The sequence below is a fragment of the Podarcis pityusensis genome (assembly GCF_964106645.2).
Source record: "Podarcis pityusensis genome assembly, chromosome: 10".
In the NCBI taxonomy this organism is placed as follows: Eukaryota; Metazoa; Chordata; class Lepidosauria; order Squamata; family Lacertidae; genus Podarcis; species Podarcis pityusensis.
In genome coordinates, this window is record NC_138035.1 from 45566039 (window position 1) to 45588223 (window position 22185).

General features: G+C 43.8%; 1 protein-coding gene across 2 annotated transcripts in view; it reads left to right on the plus strand.

The window, feature by feature from the left end:
• The window catches only part of PTPRR (protein tyrosine phosphatase receptor type R), a 104144-nt gene that overhangs the window by 1275 nt on the left and 80684 nt on the right, over positions 1-22185 (plus strand). The window contains exons 1-2 of one of the 2 annotated variants that reach the window (XM_080971168.1): positions 8763-8840; positions 19038-19330. In XM_080971168.1, coding sequence (XP_080827294.1) covers positions 19085-19330 — 246 coding nt within the window. In that variant the 5' untranslated portion in view covers positions 8763-8840; positions 19038-19084. Of the gene's footprint in view, positions 1-8762; positions 8841-19037; positions 19331-22185 lie in introns of those variants that run through there. The other variant, XM_080971167.1, reaches the window with a different exon arrangement.

The following is a 22185-nucleotide window of genomic DNA, read 5'->3' on the forward strand; positions in this document are numbered from 1 at the left end:
TATATGCTTGAATTTCTGCACAGAAAGAGAAAGATGGTTCAAAGAATATCGCAATCGTCTTGGGCTACTGATCCCCGTCATTTAAAGTGCAATGTCCTCATTTTAAACAGAAGGACCATTACTTAAAGATAACTCTCTGTTAATAAAACCACAGCATCACCTCATTTCAGCAAACATTGCTGTTAAGTTCTTCCTGCAATGAAAATGGATGTCGTCTGCTAAGGAGCTTCCCTCCCAGTTTGTCTGAGTGGTCTTACATGGCTACAGTTTGGTGGTGGTGGTGTGGTGGGGAGATGTTAGTTGCCCAAGGGGTTTGTTTGGAAAAATCGAAGAAAGAAAAATCTTGCGGACTCAATACCTCACTAATCACAGGCTCACACTGATTTGGAGTTGGGCATCCCTCCCCCAGCTGGTCACATTTTGTTGCATAAAACTCAGGTATTGCATAAAACTCAGGTGTTTAACATGCCTTTTCAGAAGCAAATACTGTTGCATTCAATGGGAATAACTCCTTTAGGATTGCAGTTTTGAGTCATCTGTCTAATACTGGAATGATGTACCGTCTCTCACTCCTGCTAGTTTAATGCAACATTTTTATAATCTCTAATTGTATCTAGTTAGTGTTGGATGATGGAGGCTGCAAGCCTGTATCTACTTACCTGGGAGTAAGTTCCACTGAACAACAGTGAAACTTACATCTGAGTACATATTATAAGACTGTTCAGTGAGAACCCTTAAGGCCCTGAGTGCTTTCTGTATCTCTGCATTCGTATGGATGGTTTGCCCCTGGAGGGCTTCCACCTGTGGACCTCCATCTTCACAGGTGGACCTTTCTCTCCACAATAACCTCTGGCCCCTGGGATGTACTTTTGGGGACTGCAACGTTGCACCCTAAAACCAACTATACAATGCAAAATATTTCAGAGCTACAATATAGTGGAAACAGAGACTGGTGCAGCATATAATACAAATTGTGGATCAGATAAACCTAAAGCCTACCCTATGGCATAAGAGAAGGTGCCAACTGAGCCTCACAGGGCAAATACTTCCAGAGTTTAAGTGTGGCCACAGAGAAAGTCCCTTTTTTATGCCCCTCAACTGATCTTCCACCATGGCTGGGACATTCTAAACTTGCATGTCTTTGGATGGTAGTCACCTAAAGTTTACTCAGAGTAGACCCATTGAAATGACAGCATATGACTAAGTCTATTAATTTCAGTGGGTCTACTCTGAGTAAAACTTAGCTGACTATTGCCCTTTATTTTTAAATAAAATTTTAGTGGCTAAAATTACTTTGGAGATCAAATTGGAAGCTAATATTTAGAATAAGACCCCTGAAGCTCAATCCAGAAGAGGGTAGGTAGATCACTGCCACTTTTTTTTTTTAGTGGGAGTAGATCACAGTCTCTTGGGAGTTGAACATGCCTGGACTATAGGAAAGGAGAGCCTGTGTGTAGGCTCTCCCCACCGTCAGGAACTTTACATCAGGTGGATAGGCTCTGCTTATAGGCACATAGGTTGCCCTTTTTGGTGGTCTGCTGAATATATGGGCATGGAGGTGTGTTTTAATGAGCAGTCGCACCTCCTCATGGACAAGCACATCTACGTACTTTGAGTGTGTAGGCGTAACAATCGAAGAGCCATTTGATTTGCTTAGGATTGGATCTGTGCAGCCCACTCCAATGGAAACCCAGTCCTATTTATTTCATTTGAATCTTATTTCATGAATCAGTATTCTTAAGAATGAAGTCTTGTGCTTAAGGTCATGCCCTATAAGCCATCTAGCTGGAGTAAGCCACAAGTAAATGGGTTTAGGATCACATCCCACTAGGCAAAGGATTGGTAGAGCATGAGACTCTTAATTTCAAGGTCATGGGTTCAAGCCCCATGCATTGCAGAGGGTTAGACTACATGACCCTTGCAGTCCCTTCCAGTTCTCTGATCCTGTGTCTTTTAGTTCTCATGGTGGAAGTAAGCCTGTGTCTAAGCTGCACTCATAATGCTTCTCTATTAAAAACAACAACAACTTTGCACATAAAATACTTGGTGTCAGGGAAGAGTTCTAGCTTAGCCTTCTCCAAGACATTCTGGTTTTCTAAGTGAGAGGATTATTATTTTTAATGGAGTAATTTTCACTCCAGAGAGCCCTTGTGTGCTGTCTAAAACTGTACCTCCCTGATGCATGGCTTGAAATTATGCACACAAATTTTGATGGGCTTCCCCATATTGCTCTTGTGATACACCTAACTACGATTCCTGGATCTCTTGCATACAGCAAAGGAGGAATCTGGCCAACAAGATTGTGAAATTCATCTAATCATGGACTACAGTTATGAATTATACATGGTGGTTTCCATCTATAGCCATCAGCTGCATTGCACTTAGCGCTGCTGTGAGTCTCTCATTATATCCCCTCTGTGAGATGCGGCTGAAACATCTCTGGTTCTCAGTATGGCTCCCATTCTGTGGTACAAGCGGAGACTTTTTCAGTGTGGAGTTAACAATAAGCAACACATTTTAAAAATCTCTAGCGTTCACTAAGTTAGGAAGGAAAATAGGTTTGTGGGCTTTGATTAGATGAGCTCCAGGATGCCATTGGCCAGAAGTTTGATTCCTGTTGTTGTTGTTGTATGGGAGAGATCCAAGAACCATATCATTTGGTTTATTGCAACAGCAATAGAAGAAAGCTGATTGAAACAAAGTGACTGAGCTTTGGGCGCGAGAGGACGGCCCCCAGCTGTGCTGTGGTTTAAATCTCCTTTGGCTATGCCTCCCTCCAGCACTGATTAGCTGGTGGGCTCCCGCCCAATGGTGGGACCCCGCCCCCGCCCTCTGCCCCTGCATTGATCTCCGCCACCAGCTGGATCTTAAGGAAGGCAGTAATGATATCTAAGACTGTTAGATATATCAAGTACTGTGCCAAACACCTACCTTGGAGTATTTATTTACATTAGAGTATTTATTTAAAGGCTATGAGTGCCATTCAGCTCATTAAAATGAATTGGCATAAGCTGCGTAACTGCTGGATTGCAGCCAATGAATCACATCTATAGGGCAGATCTGTCCCTGTCCTTTACTGAACCCTGGACATTTGGGGAAGGTTTTGGGTAGTTTTGTTCAGCATCAGAACTTGGTCACCACCACTAGGAGATGATTGATTCAGAAGATCTTTATGTACGGTAAGCCTCTAAAACAAATCTATTGAGTCACATTAAAGCTCTCGACAATAATGCTATGCTGACAAATTATCCTGAATTTTTCAGCCATTCTACCACAAATTTCTGCAAAAGTCTCATGAGTGGAATTCAGGACTTACCTTACCTCTGGCATGGCCAAAGGATGCTTGTGAGTGTCCTTTCATTCTACAAATCCACAAGTTCTGCACACTTGGGACAGAGGAAGCTGCCTTATATGAAGCCAGGCTGTTGGTCCATCGGGCTCAGAATTGTTGACACTGACTGACAGCAGTTCTTCAGAGTTCAGACAGGAATTGAACCTGGGACCTTTTGCACGAGAAGCAGATTGTCTGCCACTGACTGGGCTATGACCTTTCCTCAGATGGCCATGCTACCAGAAAACTCTATGTTGTCCTAGCTTAGGCTTTTCATAAGTTCAAGCACCCTGCCTACCATGTGCCTGACAGCTGTGCATTGTTGTTGTTGTTGTTTAGTCAGTTTGCTTTTATAGAAACCAGCACAGAAATAAATAAAGGAAGCACTTCCCTTAAAAACAAAACCAGTGAGTGAACCAATCTTAGGGGCTCAGCAGCCACCCTTCCTACTTCCCATGCTTCAATCAAAACCCAGGGGAATACATCATGAGAACTCCTCCCTTGAGTTATTTTCCTCCCCAGAACAGGAAGCACAGGCAACTCTGTAGGCTGCAGAACCCTGAAGAAATGTTTTACGAGATGAAAAAACACCCACACTACCTACATCGACCTCACAGGAATAAAGCAATCCCAATACTCCACCCAATCTGCAAGTGAGGTAGAAAAACAGAAGGCTCTTTCACAGGTGAAGATAACTTTTAGAAATTGGGGGGACAGGTTTCAGCACAGCACTAGCCAACAACGATTTGTTTTAGTTTACTTTATTTTATATCCTATATTTTAATCGGTGCAGGACCCAAGGCAGTTCACAACAAGAATAAAAAACAGATGCAGCTAAGAACATGCATAGAACAGCTAGGAATCTTAAAAACACAAAACAAATGGTAGCATATTAAAACCAACACTGAATCAAAACAAGTTGAAAGCATCCAAAAGCACAAGAGGAGAAGAAAATGTACAACACCCACCATTAAAGGATCTTGTCACAACAGTCAGTTAATGGCCGAAGACCCTTCTGAACAAAAAAGTCATTGCTTGCTGGTGAAAGAAAACCAGAGAGGGGGCCAGCCTGGACTCCCATGGAAGGGAGTTTCACAATCTGGGAATCACAATCGACAAGACCTTCTCACATATCCTCACCAAATGTGTGGTGAGGGTGACAGGACAGAGAAAAGTGTCTGCTGAAGATCTAAAAACCCAAGTAGGCTCAGATAGGTTTGGAACATAGGAAACCACCTTATATGGATTCAGGCCAGTGGTTTATCTGGCTCAGGCTGGTTGGTACTGACTGAAAGTTGCTCTCCTGGCTTTCAGAAAGCAGTCTTTCCAGCATTATCAGGAAATGGATGGATTGAATCTGTGACCTTTTAATAATCATAATAATTTTATTATTTATACCCTGCTCATCTGCCTGGGTTTCCCCAGCCACTCTGGGCAGCTTATAGTACGTATAAAAACATGGTAAATCATCAAATATTAAAAGCATCCCAATACAGGGCTGCCTTCAGATGTCTTCTAAAAGTTGTGTAGGTCTTTATTTCCTTGACATCTGATGAGAGGGCGTTCCGCAGGGAGGGTGCCACTATTGAGAAGGCCCTCTGTCTGGCTCCCTGTAACTTCACTTCTTGCAGTGAGGGAACTACCAGGAGACCCTCAGAGAAGGACCTCAGTGTCCCGGGGGTGGAGATGCTCCTTCAGGTATACTGGGCTGAGGTCATTTGGGACTTTAAAGGTCAGCACCAACACTTTGAATTGTGCTCGGAAACGTACTGGGAGCCAGTGAAGATTCTTTTGGATCGGTGTTTTATGGTCCCGGGGGCTACTCGAAGTCACCAGTCTAGCTGCCACATTCTGGATTAGTTGTAGTTTCCAAGTCACCTTCAAAGGTAGCCCCATGTAGAGCACATTGCAGTAGTCCAAGCGGGAGCTAACTAGAGCATGCACCACTCTGGAGAGACTGTCTGTGGGCAGGTAGGGCTCAGCATACCAGATGGATCTGGTAGACACAGAATTGACCTGTGCCTCCATGGACAGCCGTGAATCTAAAATGACTGCCAGGCTGCACACCTGGTCCTTCAGGGGCACAGTTACCCCATTCAGGACCAGGGAGTCCCCGCGCAATAGAGCATATGCCAGGCATAGGCAAACTTGGCCCTCCAGGTGTTTTGGAACTACAACTCCTATCATCCCTGACCACTGGTCCTATTAGCTAAGGATGATGGGAGTTGTAGTCCCCAAACATCTGGAGGGCCGAGTTTGCCTATGCCTGGCATATGCTCTACTGACCCTTTCTGGTTTAACTAAAGCAGGGATGGGGAATCTGTGGTTCTCCAAATGTTATTGGACTCCAATTCCTATTGGCCCCAGCGAACGTAATCAGAAATGACAGGAGTCCAGAAACATCAAGGTGTTTGTGAGGTGCAGGTTCACCATCCCTGAGCTGCATGAGAAGCCGTAAAAAAATGCACCTTCTTAATCAGTCTTTATCATCCTGGTGCCTTCCAGATGCTGCAGGACTCCAGCTCCCACCATCCTCGACTGTTGGCCATGCTGGCTGGGGCCTGATGGGAGCTGTAGTCCAACAATGCCTGGAGAGTGCCTGCTTGATGAAGGCTGATCTTCTTTTGCCTACATACCATGCTCCAGGAGCTCTGCCTAAACTGAAGCAGAGAAGAACTAAATGTATTATCTTGAGAGAAGAGCTTGTCACCACGGAGGTGGACTGCTCAGTGTGAGCCAACTACATTCTATGGGAATGCAATTTCCAAGTGCAGAATTATTTTAGGGGGAAGGAGGACTTGCACTGCTATGTACATTGCAAGTCTACTATGCATATGAAAAGAATATTTAGAATGAGCGTAGCCGACTCTGCTTTGAAACGTGTTTAGAATTCTGCTTCACGGCATTAATTAATTTAAACACTTTCCAGCCATTATCCCTTAAATTTGTTCTGCTGCAGAAGGTTCCCTGCTGAAATTTTATTAGGACGTAATCTATGCTAGGAGGAATCATAGAATCATAGAGTTGGAAGAGACCACAAAGGCCATCGAGTCCAACCCCCTGCCAAGCAGGAAACACCATCAGAGCACTCCTGACATATGGTTGTCAAGCCTCTGCTTAAAGACCTCCAAAGAAGGAGACTCCACCACACCCCTTGGCAGCAAATTCCACTGTCGAACAGCTCTTACTGTCAGGAAGTTCTTCCTAATGTTTAGGTGGAATCTTCTTTCTTGTAGTTTGGATCCATTGCTCCGTGTCCGCTTCTCTGGAGCAGCAGAAAACAACCTTTCTCCCTCCTCTATGTGACATCCTTTTATATATTTGAACATGGCTATCATATCACCCATTAACCTCCTCTTCTCCAGGCTAAACATGCCCAGCTCCCTTAGCCATTCCTCATAAGGCATCGTTTCCAGGCCTTTGACCATTTTGGTTGCCCTCCTCTGGACACGTTCCAGTTTGTCAGTGTCCTGGATGTAGACGATTATCTTTTTTTTCTATGTGAAAGCTCAGCAGACATATTACAAAGTTATTTTTTGCTTTGTTTCAGAAGAAGCTAGTTAGGGTGTGTGCATGTGAAATAGCTTGGTGGTTCTGCATTGGGGGGGGTGTATGTGTTATTACATTGAAAAATATCTTCAAATCTGTAGGATGGAAGAATATTGGTAGAGAAGATTCTGACCAATCCGGGATTTGTGTGGTAATATATGGGCTGAGTGGACTCAATCTCACTTTAGAAATGCTATGGAGTGGTTGCATAATTGTTGTTGTTGTTTCAAAGCATACCTATATTTTATTATGCTGCCACCATACCCCTGTTGGAAACCAATACAGTGGCACGTTGAAATCTGCCTTTATGCACATGGTAAAGCAATCAAATGAGCACTGCATGGTGCAAGTCACACTGATTGATTTCCTGACATTTCTACCCTGCCTTTGTTCTGTTGTGAAACTCAAGGTTCCTCAGCAGTTGCCCATCAGGGCATTGACCCAAACCCAGACCTGATTAGCATCAGCAAGGTGCTAGCTTTATGTGTCTTCAGACCATAGCCTGTCAGCACCACTGTAATCCAGCAGACAGAGATTTGAGACTGAGATTGAGGAGGCCTGGGTTCCACATGTCCTGCAGATCTTAGTATCATCCTAAGGAAATCTTTATCTGTCAACTGAGAAGAGTGATGAAATGGGATATATTTGGAGATTTCTTCCCATTGTACATGAAACTTGAGAAAGCTGCTCCCAGTAAGTGTGGTCCATCTACTCAAGTAGATGGACCAATGGTCTGATTCAGTATAAGGCAGCTTTGTACATTGCTAATGGGATGGGGGTGACACTGTGGGTTAAACCACAAAGCCTAGGACTTGCCGATCAAGAAGGTCAGCGGTTCGAATCCCTGTGACGGGGTGAGCTCCCGTTGCTCGGTCCCTGCTCCTGCCAACCTAGCAGTTCAAAAGCACATCAAAGTGCAAGTAGATAAATAGGTACCACTCCGGCGGGAAGGTAAATGGCGTTTCCATGCGCTGCTCTGGTTCGCCAGAAGCGGCTTAGTCATGCTGGCCACATGACCTGGAAGCTGTATGCCGGCTCCCTCGGCCAATAAAACGAGATGAGCGCTGCAACCCCAGAGTTGGTCACGACTGGACCTAATGGTCAGGGGTCCCTTTACCTTTACCTTTAATGGGATTGTACATATAGGAGTAAATGGTACTTCCGATAGCTTCATTGATTTTACTTAATGCCATGTGAAGAACAAGCAAAAAATAAATTTATATTCAAAAACAAGTGTGGTTAATGCAGAAGGCAGATGCTCCGGAATATCTAACACATGAACACAGCCTTGGATGCATGAAAATAATCCCAAATTCATTCCTTGTAAAGTGAGATTATCCATTCTGTTCAATGGAATCTCAGGGACGATGAAAAAAGGCACCTTCTGGAAAATGTCCAAGTTTTGCGCAACATTAAATGAATCAATATTCTGTGTATGAGTGAGTCAGGATTGTGAATACATTAGGGACCAATCCATCAACTCTTAATTCACATGAGTGTACCACAGAAATCCAATTGCCCACAATATCAGATTTCCACTTCACCTAAAAGTTGATCGTGAAATACATCTCTATAGTCAGAAGCTCAAATAAGCCCTTTTTGGTTTTGAGCCCTAAAATGCTGCCTTGGTCATGAGTTAAACACATATGGGTGATTTATTCTCAGTGACTTCTAGCCTGTCAGATTTTTGCTTAAAAGTGTACCGAGCAGTATTTAATTATTTCACAAAGTATATTTTTAATGCATGTTAAAATATGCAAAATCAAGGAAGAGCTTTGCTCTGGATGCAATGGATTTAGGGGAGGGGAAATGCAGGCAATGAGTCTGTCGCAACTGGCATGTGACCTCCTGGTCATTTGAGATGGATTTGTTAAGCAGATATTACAGATGCCAGGGATGCTAGCTCCAGATGGCTCTGTACTCAGTTGGACATTGAACATCATTTGAAAGCATCCTTTGGGTAAATATGTTCTATGCTTTGGTTTGTTTAATTGGGAAAAGGGATATAATTAAAGCAAGCTATTTGTCTAAGCAGTTTTTAGTAGAGTTGTCCATGGAATCAGATATGTGCGTTTACTTATGGGGTTTGAGATGGGGAGTACACATTCTTTATACTCGCACTGCTTCCTCTGCCATCAATTATCAGCAAAATATTGCAAGCAGACGTAACTCTAAGTAGGCTTTAGAATTCAGTCCTCCAAGTGGCACCAGGTTTGTTATCTTTTTGGCACCAACTGAAGATGTATTTGTATTTATTTAGGATTAATAGCGATTATTATAATAGGGTTGTTTTTTACCCTTCCTGGCTCTGGGTTTCTGTGGTTTTTAAGACTTCTTTTTTTAATGCTTTTAATTTACTCGGTATATTTTGCTATTGATGACTGTTGTTTTAATTGATTGCTTTAATGGTTAGGTTCCCTGAATAAGACTGAATAAAAACACTGTAAATAAATGACTTCTTCTATCCATGTCTCTTTTTAACTAGGGGTGGAAGACCTGTGGCCCTCTGAATGCTGATAGACTCCAACTCCCAGCAGGCATGGTAAAAATGCTCAGGGATTATGGGAGTTGCAGTCTAGCAACATGTGGAGGGTCACAGGTTTCCAGCCCTTGTTTTAAACCATAAGAGTAGGCCAGGTGAACAGAACTTTTGGCCCTGTAGATATTGCTGAACTGTAACTCCCATTACCACCACCCCCGACAAGCATGGAAAATGGCCTGGGATGATGGGAACTGTAGTTCAGCAACATCTAGAGGCCCAAAGCTTCCCCACCTGTGGAGCAGGTGATGTGATAATGATTATCATCAGTGCACACATAAAGGTAAAGGGTAAAGGGACCCCTGACCATTAGGTCCAGTCGTGGCTGACTCATACTTGTAAGATTAAAAATGATAGCTGGAATGGTTAAACAGGTACATGGGATGCTGAAGGAATATAGAGAACAACATCACCATGAAGCACAGAATCTCTTCTTTGAAGTCAGTTGAAATCTATGAATTTCCAAACCCAAGTCCATAATAGTCCAAAGCTGGATGCATGTACGCTTTCTGTGTAGATTTTAAGAATACAAGTTATGTGGTGGGGCTGAGTACAGTGATACCTCGGGTTAAGTACTTAATTCGTTCCGGAGGTCCGTTCTTAACCTGAAACTGTTCTTAACCTGAAGTACCACTTTAATGGGGCCTCCTGCTGCCGCCGCGCCGCCGGAGCACAATTTCTGTTCTCATCCTGAAGCAAAGATCTTAACCTGAAGCACTATTTTTGGGTTAGCGGAGTCTGTAACCTGAAGCATATGTAACCTGAGGTACCACTGTACAGCTGAAGTTGGGGTTAGATGTACTGTATTTACTCAAATGTAACACACATCTTTTTTGGCCAAATTACATTACAGAAATTAGGGTACACATTAGATTTGATGGCGCCAGCAAATACTTTTTTGGTTTCAAGGTTTTGAAAATTGAGGTTTGCATTAGATTCGATGGTGCATTAGATTCATGTAAATACAGTAGTAATTTGGTTGTCTTCATGAGAATCAGTGTGATCTAGGGATGTGAGAGAAGGCTTGAAAGATGAGGAATCTGGATCTGAACCCTGACTGGGAGAGTTTGGAGTATAAGTCCTCTAAGGCTGTTCAGCGGTAACAACAGTGGTGTTCCTTGCAGGGTGTGCAGGAAACTACAGGCGCAATCTTATGCAAACTGGCATGGTCAGTTGAACTCAGCTGGACTTTCTTCTGAGTAAACATGCTTCGCCTCATGCCACGTGTAAGATAAACACTAGAACACACTCTGCACAAAGACAGCAATAAGGAAGTTGACCACAGGTTCATGCTTTTCCAGTGTTTAACATGGAAACTGTATGCTCCTATAAAATTGCAGCCAATTTGGGAGGGAGGGGAAAGGCAGCAGTGAGCCTGGCATGGTGCGGACACAGCTGCAGAAGCATTGAAATGGCTCTGCTGCCATGGCTGCCCCTGCCAAGCTCCTTACTTATAGAAGGAGCTATAAGTAGCCCTCTTCCTCCTCCTGGTGCTGAACGGTGTTTGAAAGGTGGGAGAGGAAAGCAGCCCCACTCAGCTGCCCCACCAGCTGTCCTTTTTTCCCCACTGTTGAAGAAAGGGCATGGGAACCTGTAGTTTCAGAAACAAAAGTTAGCACTCCTTGTTAGGAGGAGATGGCATCTTAAAGATTTTTATTTTTTCTTCCTTATTGCAGTAGGACACTAAGACAAAAATAGCCACCGAAAGATTAACAACTCTGTCACGAGTTCTCACTTGTTAGATTTGCTTCCAACTGTCAATTAATGGTCCAGTTGATTAATCTGATTAAAACTTGCAGTCCTGATTTATTAGGAGTAGTCTTCGTTGTTAAGTGCATTGAATAGGAGGATAGAAGAGGCAGCCTGTTCTCTCAGTAGGAAGCACCATCTGCTGTGAAGAGGTGGCGAGTGGGATGTCAGGTCAATTCAAAACCTATATAGAGCATTGAATGGATTTTATTGATAGCTATAGTGTGTGTGTGTGTGTGTGTGTGTGTGTGTGTGTGTGTTGAGGAATGAGGGCATAAAAAATACCTGAAACAGAGGTCTGAATGGTAGGTCAGATCTAGATTGAGAAAAGAAACCAGGAAAGCGACAATGGTGATAAGAGACAGAACCTGCCTTAAGAAAAATAAATCTTTTCCAGTTTTCAACAGTAAACAAAAGAAACCCACTTTCAATTAGAATGACTACCCAATCACAAAAGGAGCCAATACTCTCAGATTTTTTTCCATCACTACACTGAGATCAGGTGATTGTATGAGAAGGATTTTATCTTTTTATTCAGTGGAAACAGGAAATTCTTTCTCTTTTTCATTTTAGAGAAAGACAAAACATATTAGGGGACAGGTTCTGATTCCCCCCCCCCTCTATTTTTCAGAGCCTACCATTCAGATAGGCTCTGAAAAAGAAATTCCTCAAGGTTGGGAAACTCGGGTGTGAAGTAGTTTCCCATTCCTGAACATCCCCATAGACCCAAGATAATTACCAGAGGATAAAAGTGAAATAACCTGCCATTAAGCTGACTAATTATAATTCACTGGATTTTATTCATGCCAACAGAATGGCAGATACCATGTGTCTTTGCCTCTCACTAAGAGGAATAAGCCATCCCTGTGAGGTCAAAATTCATATGACCAAATTGTCCCAGTGGGAATGTGGGGTGAGGTGTGTGATGAAAGGATTGTGCGATTCTTCACCCTGACTGTAATTCCCAAGTCAACCTGTATTTAATGTTGTGAAGCTACTGAAAGTTAGCTGAATGAAAAACCAGGATGCTCACTGAGTAGTGAGTGACGAAGCAGTCATATTACCCCAGGGGTGGGAAACCTTCATCCTGGGAGCTGAATGTGACAATTTAGGCCTCTCTGTCTAGCCTTTCTCCCTAGGCCACATCTATCACTGATCCAAGTGCTTTTGCCTGGCTAAAATGCGTCCTTGATGCCCTGGCTCAGTTGATAGAGCATGGGACTCTTAATCTGAGGGTTGTGGGTTCAAGCCTCATTTTGGGCAAAAATATTCCTGCATTACAGGGGGTTGAACTACAATATTCTTGGGTGTCCTTCCAATTCTACAGTTCTAGGATTTTAACTCTGACAATGCCTCTTGTGTGTCTGGATTGAAGGTACGGAGTGTTTGAATGTGTGTAAAAACTAGACTAGTGTACAAAGCTAAACGTTGTATTTGTTGCTTCACCCACTTCTGCCTATGACCTCCACACCACCAGCAAGCAGCATTCAAAAGGCTGCCCAGAAGTGATGGGGCAGTGACATGGCGTTCAGACTGAAAAATTTTCCCCACCCCTGTGATACTCCTTCTGTACAAGCAAAACACACAATTTCATCAGTCCACATTCCCACCATGTCGGAGTCATGGTGTAGATTGTTTTTCAAAGTATACGTTGTCATTGCTTGCTCTAAAACAGGGTTTCCCAAACTTGGGTCTCCAGCTGCTTTTGGACTACAATTCCCATAATCCCTGGCTGCTGGTTCTGCTAGCTAGGGATGATGGGAGTTGTAGTCCAAAAACAGCTGAGAAGCTCTGCTCTAAAATGACAAAAGGGCATGAGCAATTGCCCAGTTACTTCAATATGATTTTGTCGGGGGGGGGGGGACAGGGGGAAATTAAGCTGCAAGCCCCTTAGCGCCAACACTAAATATTTGTTCCCCTTTGGGGCAGGCTTGAGCTGGGAGGTGAAAACATCAGTCCTTCCAAGATATCGGGGAAGTATAACAAAGGGATCAAAAAATGTTGGTTGGCTCTATGTTTTCATGGCACTGACTCAAAATGGTTACTGTTCTAAAATAGAACTGACCACTTTTGCAACAAAGGGAGAGGATGTTGGGAGTCTGGAAGAAGAATTCCATTTCTGGAAGAATTATTTCTGTGGGAAACAAATTATGTTATAAATATTAACTGATGGCCTTTTGTAGCTGCTCAAGGACCTGGAATATTAGGCAGCTGAAACGGGCTGTGTATGTTTCCAGAGGTTAACGCTGCTATAGAGGTAGTGTCGGTGCATTGTTATGCTTATGTATAATTATCTTGACAGGTGTCAACTCAGATTTCTTTGATGTGAACACCTGCCCGTTTGGTGCCTAGACTGCAAGCCTGAATCTAATATCTAATGGCTACTGAAATATATATAAATGTCAATCACTCTTGGCTTGATTTTTTTTTCGTTACAGGTTTCTCTTTTTGTTTTTCCTAGCTTGCTCACATAGTTGTAAACCTGTTGTCTGGTTCTCTTTCTACAAAAGCACAGAATTAAATGTCACCTGAGCACAACTAGAAAAGCACTCACCTGCATAACTGTCCCATAGATCAGAGTGTTGCAGCTGTTTGCAAGATCTGAGTTTTGGAATCTCCTTGAGCATCCAGAAAACACTGCATAGTTCTTGGGGTTTTTTTCTTCTTCCATGGAACTTCAGCTTCCTTTATTTTTACATCATAGTTCTAAAGTTCATATGCTACAATTGCACTGGGCATCCATCCATCTATCCTTTCCCCCTCTCTCAGGTTACTGAATTTTTTCTCACTACTAACTCTGCTATACTCAGCCTTGTCCATCACTTACCAAAGTTCAGATGCTGCTACTGCACATGGTCTTCCATCTACCCATTCATCCTTACCCCCTCTCTTAGGTTACTGAACTACTTTCTGGCTATTTAACTCTGTTTTATTTTGCCTTTTCCATCACTTACCAAAGTGAAGTGACAGACTGCAATTCACTCTACATCAGGAGACTTAATATTCTTGAAGTCTGTGCATGTGAGAGTGTTTCCATATGATCTCATACACATGGAGAATGATAATGTTCAGTTTTCCTTTTGTGTTACTGAATTCACATGATTCATCCTCCACTCAGCAACCGAAAATTAAGACAAGTCAAAAGTGTTTTTTACTGTAAAAACTTGTCTGAAATTGTCTAATAATTCTGCCCTCTTCCCATATAATGTGTTCTTAAAATAGGGAGATATCAAAATTTGCCTAAACAGAGCTTCCTTCCTAGAGCTAATAGAGTCTGCAGTGGAGGGTGTTGCACCCAATGCTATTTTTCTAGAAAAAGAGGTGTTGGAACTCACCATGAACACCTCCCTTGTTTTCTTATAACGGCAATGGTGCCCACATGAGAGGTGCCAAAACTCGGTTCTGGTGAGTTATTGCTGGAAATAAAGCCCTGGTTACACTCCTTTCCATGTGTTTCATAGTCCCAATAAAATCCACCCCTGCTCTCTGCTGCTTCTTGTTTTAAGGACACAGCAACAAGGGATGCATTTAGCTTCATATCTAGTTTTACCTTTAGCCCTGGCTAGGGTGGAGTACAAATCTGAGAAGCTAAGAATTCTAAAAGAAAGGAACTCCTGAAATCTTTCCTCTATATGTTTGTTTGGAAGCACCTTCCCTCTGTACACTCCTGTAAAATAGGAGAGGGAGCCCACCCTAAATAGCCAGCCCAAGAGGGTAGCAAGATGAGACTATTGCTAGGGCTCCCAAGGCCAAAAGGGTCACAAACTAGCTTCAGTGTCCATCAAAGAGGACTGGAGAGAGAATGAAAGAATGCCGTGCCTCTTCTAGGTTAAAGGGACACACAGTGAACTTGCTTGGCTCATGGATCCACCAACTCCTGGAGCTGATTCTGCCCTGTACAAAACCTCTTAAACGCCACATGCACAGAATAGCTGTGGCTTCCTCTTTTCCGTGATTGTTTTCCACAGGAAGTTTTGTGTTGCCCTGAGGGACCATCCCTTGTGGTGTTGGAGCACGACGCTGTGTTTCTGTCACGCACCAGCACAGACTGATACACCGAGAGTCAAAAGTCTGCTCCGTTGCTTTGTTTTTGTTTTTCACGCACACTTAATAATGACAAACAGGAATCACATTAAGCAAGCCTTAACAGCTTCCATTCACTCTGTGTCCTCAGTGCAAGCCAACGATTATGAGCATGTTTTGTGCTTTTTAAAGTGCAGGCAACATTCAGCGATTAGTCAAGTCCTTTCATGAAGCAGGAGATTTTTGTGTGGGTTGCCATTCTGAGGCCAAATTCTGATCTCACCGATATGACCGGATCCAAAGACCACTAATATCAAAGGGAGACTTCCCACTGACTTCATTTGACTTTGATTCAAGCCCTTAAAGGCCACTTACATCAATGGGGTTGCTCATATTTTCAAAGAGTGGATGCTGGCTCAAAAAGTTGCTTATGAAACATATTTTGATCAACGATTAAAAAAAAAACTTCAAAGACTGCAAAAATTGCTCTCCTGGTGTAGTTTGTTTCCGAATCATGTTGAGTAATCAAATCCTTATCCTCTCATTATCTAGAATAAAAGACAAAATAACTGGTAAGCTACATTGCTTGTTACCTATCAGTTCCGTATCTGAAGTTAACGGTACAGTATGGACTTTTGTCTTTTATTGAAAGCAGGGAGATATGAAACAATTGAATATTTCTGGGATAATCTTGTAACCATTTCAGGATTGTCACGATATACTTGGGAAATCTTGTACTGATACAATTACATCAACTCAAGGTCTGCTCCCAATAAAGCTGGTTAAACACTATGCGCACAAGCCACTGGCCAAGCATTACAGACATGCCAACCATTCCCCCCCCCCTCTAGAATTCATTCTTCAACACACACAGAGCATCTCTGTTCTATGGGCTGGTGTCAGAGACATTCCCTCCCCCAGGGAATTCTGGGAATTGTAGATATGCAAGGAATGGTTGGGATCTCTAACACAGCATTCTCGGCACCTGGGCCACACTCAGTATCCCAGGATTCCTTGGCAGTTCTTGGATTCTGTACATGTAAATGAGTATGCAACTGAAATGGCCGTACACTCCTTTCAAGAAGATACAATTTTGGGGTTATAAACTGAAATCGTAGGTGTAAGATCCTGATTTTAATTAGTCACAGCCTGAAAACAGATTGCAGGATCTTTCTGCAAGTTCATATTGCTCTGTCTCATGTTACTTTTCGATGTAGCAAACTCACAGGGTTATTTGATGTCATTGATGTCTGATGGTAAAGACCGTAAGATTATACCCCCCGAGCTGCAACAGCCTGTTAGTTCTCTGACTCTTCACCTGATATCATAAATACCATTTTGGTTATTGGAGATCCCATCACTATTTAGAGATGTCTTTTTCAAGGACAGGTCTATGCTGATATGCAAAGTAAAATATTGCCAAAAAACCACAACCCACCCCATCCTGTTATGCCACCAATATGATACCATTCGGAGGTTGATTAACTCCATCCCCTATCAGCCCCAGCCAGCATAGTCACTGGATGATGGGAGGGCAGCCCATCAGGAGGGCACCACACTGACTACACCATCCTCCTTTTTGGTTAATCTATTCACAGTCCTTTGCAATCCTTCTGTCTCCCCTGCTGTGGCTGTGTTCTGCCTCTACTGTCAGAAGCGGTAGGTTTCCGAAGGCCAGTTGCTGCGAATCCTCAGGTTCTGGTTTTGGGCTTTCTGTAGACATCAGGGCGGCCACTGTGAGAACAGGATGCTGGAATAGATGGACCCCATTGGCACGATTCAGCAGGTTCTTCTTATGTGCTGATGTGGATGTAGGACAAGGGCTGTTTCACAGTGTAGAGCAGGGTTTCCCAAACTTGGATCTTCAGCTGTTTTTGGACTACAGTTCCCACCATCCCTGGCCACTGGTCCTGCTAGCTAGGGATAATGGGAGTTGTAGTCCAAAAACAGCTGGAGATCCAAGTTTGGAAAACCCGGGCAAAGAGCTAAGAAGGAGAACTTGTGCCACCCAGATGTTGTTGGATTACAACTTCCATCATCTCTGATCTTCGGTGGTCACTATTCATGATGGCTCTGTTCTGTCTCTGCTGTTGGAGGCACCATGCGTCTTGCATACCTGTTGCTTGGAATCACAAATGGAGTACAATTGCACTCAGGTCCTATTTACAGGCTTCAAAATAGGTACTGTGTTGACCACCCTGAGAACAGGAAACCAAACTAGATAGGCTTTTGTTCTGATCCAGCAGGGCTCTTCTTATGTTTATGGTCTTAGAACCTCCTTTCCTTGATTTTTCAGACTGATATGAGGTAACTCATAACTCCCAGTGTCATCTGGAATGTAACACCTAATGAAATTTGCCATTGGTGCATCCACTTCCACAAATCAATTGCCAACCCAATTGGGGAACTGTGTTTAATAACATTCTTGGATTTCCCTGTTATCACAGGCAACCTGGATTAGTTTCACCCAGATTTCATAGCCCATTCCATTGCGAGCATTATGCTCCCAAATAAATGTGTCCAAGGGGTTTGTTTGAAGCATCACTGGTATTAAAAATACAATAAGGGTTTTTTTTGGGCACTTCCTGTGCCTCTAAACCAATACAGTAAATGTCTACCTTCAGTGAAATGCTAAAGAAAATGGAACAGAGATATTTTTCTTAACAATATTCACCAGTGACACTTCCTAGATTAAAAGGCATTTCTAATGTGAAAATGCCCTTTAGATGTTGCATGTAAAATCTGGCAAAGCACATACATGATATTGGATGTGTTAAATCCTTTCCAATCTTGTGTCTACAGGGACATACCTAGGGGTTGGTTAGGTTTGCCCCCACCAAGGGTGCAGGCCCAGGGAGGCACAAAAATTGCACCTCCCCACTTTGGCTCAGAGTGGCTTGGAGCCCACCTGCCTGCACACTCTCTGGGATGCTCCTTTGTTGATCTGGGCAGCCAACATCTTTTTGCCAAGGGTACAATGGATGGGGGGGGGCACCAGTATAGCTCCTTGCCAAGGGCTACATGACTTCTACATTACATTTCTGCATAAATTCCTTGTAATAAGGCAGACCTGGAAAATCTTCTGATGCTCACAAAGCTCAAACGCAAGAACTCGATGCCTTTGACTTCCCCTCCACTTCCAACAAGATGTACCATATATCCATCCTTCTCTGAGCCTAATACTGCCAGGTGGGAGTCCTGCCTTGCTTTTTAAATTCCCAGTCCCCATCTGGTTTTGTTCTCTCCGTGAAATCTGATATCTGGAGACAAGAGTGTGGGGCTGTTTTTGATCAACAATAATTGTTTCCCCCTTAATCGACAGACAAGGTACAAATTACGTTAATTACATCAGAGATAGGAGCAAACCTCTTCCTTAACTGCAGCTGTTGGGAACATATTTTGAAGAGAGCATCATGTATGTAAAGTGGATTTTTTATTTTTAAAAATGCATCTTGTCATATAGATGGGAAAGAGCTTAGCAAATCCAGTCAAAGATTTAGGCAGTGTGCACATAGTGTGTATGGTGGCAAATGTAACAAATTTGCAAAGAGTGAAGAATAAGGTTTCTTATGAGCTGTATAGTGTGAGCGTTTAAATGACAATGGCAACAAATACAGCTCCACAAAACATTTCAGGCACGCAGCATACCACATTCAAATGTGTTTCTCTACATTTCCCCAATATGGTTCATTACTTCAAGGTGGTAAGGAAATGGGCATAACCAAAAATTACTCTATTTTCCTTTTTGAAAGAGTCTTGTTTCTGTTTTTGTTTTAAATCATCCTAAATCAAGAAATAGTAAGGGGAAATAATGACTTATCTTCCTCTTCTTCTTTTTTTTAACAGGATGCTTTTCAGGAGACAATGATCACTTCTTGGCAATTCATCAGAGAATGAGCAGGAAGCCAATATTCATTTACCACCATGTGCAAAGTGTCGAGAAAAGTTTGGATACAAGTGATCGGAAGGATTATGGGCACAATTCCCACTTATCTTCCCATGGAAAAATAAGCAAGCTGCACCCTGCTGTCATAGTTAAGCCAGCGTACGAACCCTCTCTCAACCTATTAGCTATGACTGGTGATGAGGACCAGGAAGTGGAAAACCTGCCTATTCCAGCAGCTAATGTGATAACTGTGGTAAGTTTTCTCGCTCTAAGTTCTGGAATCATAGCTGAGAACCATCTACTCCAGAGGTGAGCAACCTGTGTCCATCCAGGTGTCATTGAAGTCCAACTCCCATCAGTCCAAGCTGGCATAGACAGTTGGTGGGGATAATGAGAGTTGTAACTCACCACACCTCAGGGCAATGTGTTATCTACTCCTGGTGTAGCCTGTTGTTGGTTTTTAGGCTGCTGGTGGCACAAAAGGCAGAGGCCATGTAAGTTTTAGAAGTTAGGGGTTAAGTGTGATTGAATGATCCTCAGCAAAACCAAAACTGTTCCGATGCTGCAGGATAACTTGGGAACATCTGCTTTGTTGCACTTGCTGATAAACTAGACAAACCTAGCTATACCCTGTTCTACATAGAAGGTGATGAAGTGTAAGAAGCCTTGAAGGCTTGCTAGGAAACGAAGAGCAAAATGATGAATGAATTTGAATTTACAAACTTTCCTAGTGTAAAACAAAACAAAAAATTGACGACCACCAACTCAAGACCAAGCTTTTTTGCCATTGGTTGCCCTGGGTGTACTAGAGACAGCATATACAGGACAAACTATCACATTTCCAAGAGAGGTCATCCCTGACCACTGGGCACACTGAGTGGGCTTATGGGAGTTGAAGCCTAGCAATATATGGAGGCTATAGGAAATGCCGCTGAGGAGATGCAGTGATGAGGACATCTGCCTCTCTTGTGTGTAGTTGTTAGAGATACAGCACCAGTGTCAATGAAAATAAGGTGGAAAATCCTCTGATACAATCTTGGCCAACCTTGTGCCTTCCAGATGTTTTGGACTACAACTCCCATCAGCCTTGGCCATCCATGCTGACTGAGATTGATGGGAGTTGCATCCAAAGCACCAGATTGGCAAAGACGAAAAGAATTGCCAAACTTCCTTTCTTTTCCCGCATGTGGATAAAGCTGAGCCGTGCAGGTGGGAGGCAGGCGCACGCTTAACGCAGCTACCATAAACATAGCAGCAGCTGCTTTTTAAAAGGAAAATGTGTTGCAATTTGCATGAATTATATGGCAACCCCACATGTGAAGAACAGAATGTGAAAGCTCCCTTGATTTGGCCTGAATTCTTCTACTGTGTGGGGGTTTGGGTTTTTGTTTTTTTTACATAAATACCTGAAGCCTGAATTAAGCACATTTGCAGTTGGTCACTCTTACATAACTGCCCTATTAAATCTCCATTAGCTGCCTAGTGAGAGTCCTGACTTCCTCTACTTAATGCATTTGTGCAGAGCAAAGGCTGCTCTCCTGCGAGTGCCGGCCTGACTGAGAGCCATATGGGCAGCAATGGCTGGAGCACAACAGTGTGAATTAAGCACCCGGTTAGCCTCTATTTAGAGTACAAGCCCTTCTGTGAGGATATCTGAGGACTTTCTACTTATAGTATTGCTTCGTTGGGGTGGGCAGAGAAGTGTTTCAGTGCACAATTATGGAGAGGAGAGTCAACTGCCAAACTGAATAATCATTCGCAAATAAATTTCCCTCAGGAATGTCTTTGGGGAAGCCTTGACAGTTGGGGTTCTCCCGTGTTCCAGGAAAGCTGTGGGCCAGCGAGCGGTTAGGAGAGATTTGGGTTTAAGAATCTGAAGGTTCTTCCCCGCAGAGAGTCATTCCTCTCTCAAAGCAGTTTTTAAATGATTTGCATTTTATTGCTGTGCACTTTTCCTCTTTGTTTGCTTGCTTCTTTTGCTCTCCCCCCTTTTTTTCTTTGAACTTTTCAGGAGCATTTTTTGTCATCTTGCTGACCTTTTCAGTAACACTAATATGCAAAGACACTCCCCTGTGCCTTAGTCACCTTCAAAGAAATGAGGTTATGTCAGGGTTGGGGAACTGGCGGCCTTCAGCGGTTTTTTGGGACTACAACTTTCATCAGGCCTGACCATTGGCCATACTGGCTGGGGCTGATGGGAGCTGGAATCCAACAACAACCAGGGGGTGTGGTGGTCACAGCTTCCCCACCCAGTTTTGCTTTTTGGAAATCTTAGTGAAGGCTTTGATAGTAGGGCTTCTCCTGTGTTCTCTCAGGCGGTCTTTATCTGAATCCATTATATTTATTCACTTATTAACCCCCGGTTGCACCACCATTTGATCACCCAAAATGCCACTGAGGCAGGTTGACAATATTAACACACCTACTCCGATAATGGTTCAGATCTGCAGCTGGTGACTTGGGCCAGTGGTGGAGGAAGCCTCTCAGGCACCTGGGGGGGCGTGCCCAGGAGCAGGGCAAACCGCCCATAGGGGCGGGGGGCGCGGTGCCCACAGGGACAGAACGGGGCGCTCGGCATCCTGTGCTGCCCCTATGGGTGCCCGGCGCCCCATGCCACCCTGTGCTGCCCCTATGGGCGCCACAGGGCATGCAGCAACCATAGGGATGGGGTGTGTGGCTCCCATACAGGACGCGTGGCACCCATAGGGACAGGGCGTGCAGCGGGGCCTCAGCCGACCTACAACGGGGGGGGGGGAGGCAGCGGGCGGACAGCACGGAGCCTGCGGGCACTGAGACGAATTTCTGGTGTGTGCTGCAGGCCCCTCTGTGACGAGTGCCACCCGCCATTTTGTCACCCCCCCCGTCAGGGTGACACCCAGGGTAGAACGCAACCCCCGCAACTCACTTCCCACGCCCCTGACTTGGGCCAGCTGCTCTATCTCATGCCAGCCTACCTCATAGGCAGGGCTTTTTCTCAACTGGAACTCAATAGAGCTCAGTTCCAGCACCTCTCAGGCGCCATTATAAGACAGCAAGGGAGGTGTTCATGGTGAGTTCTAGCACCTCTTTTTCTAGAAAAATAGTACTTCTCATAAGGTTATTATGAGG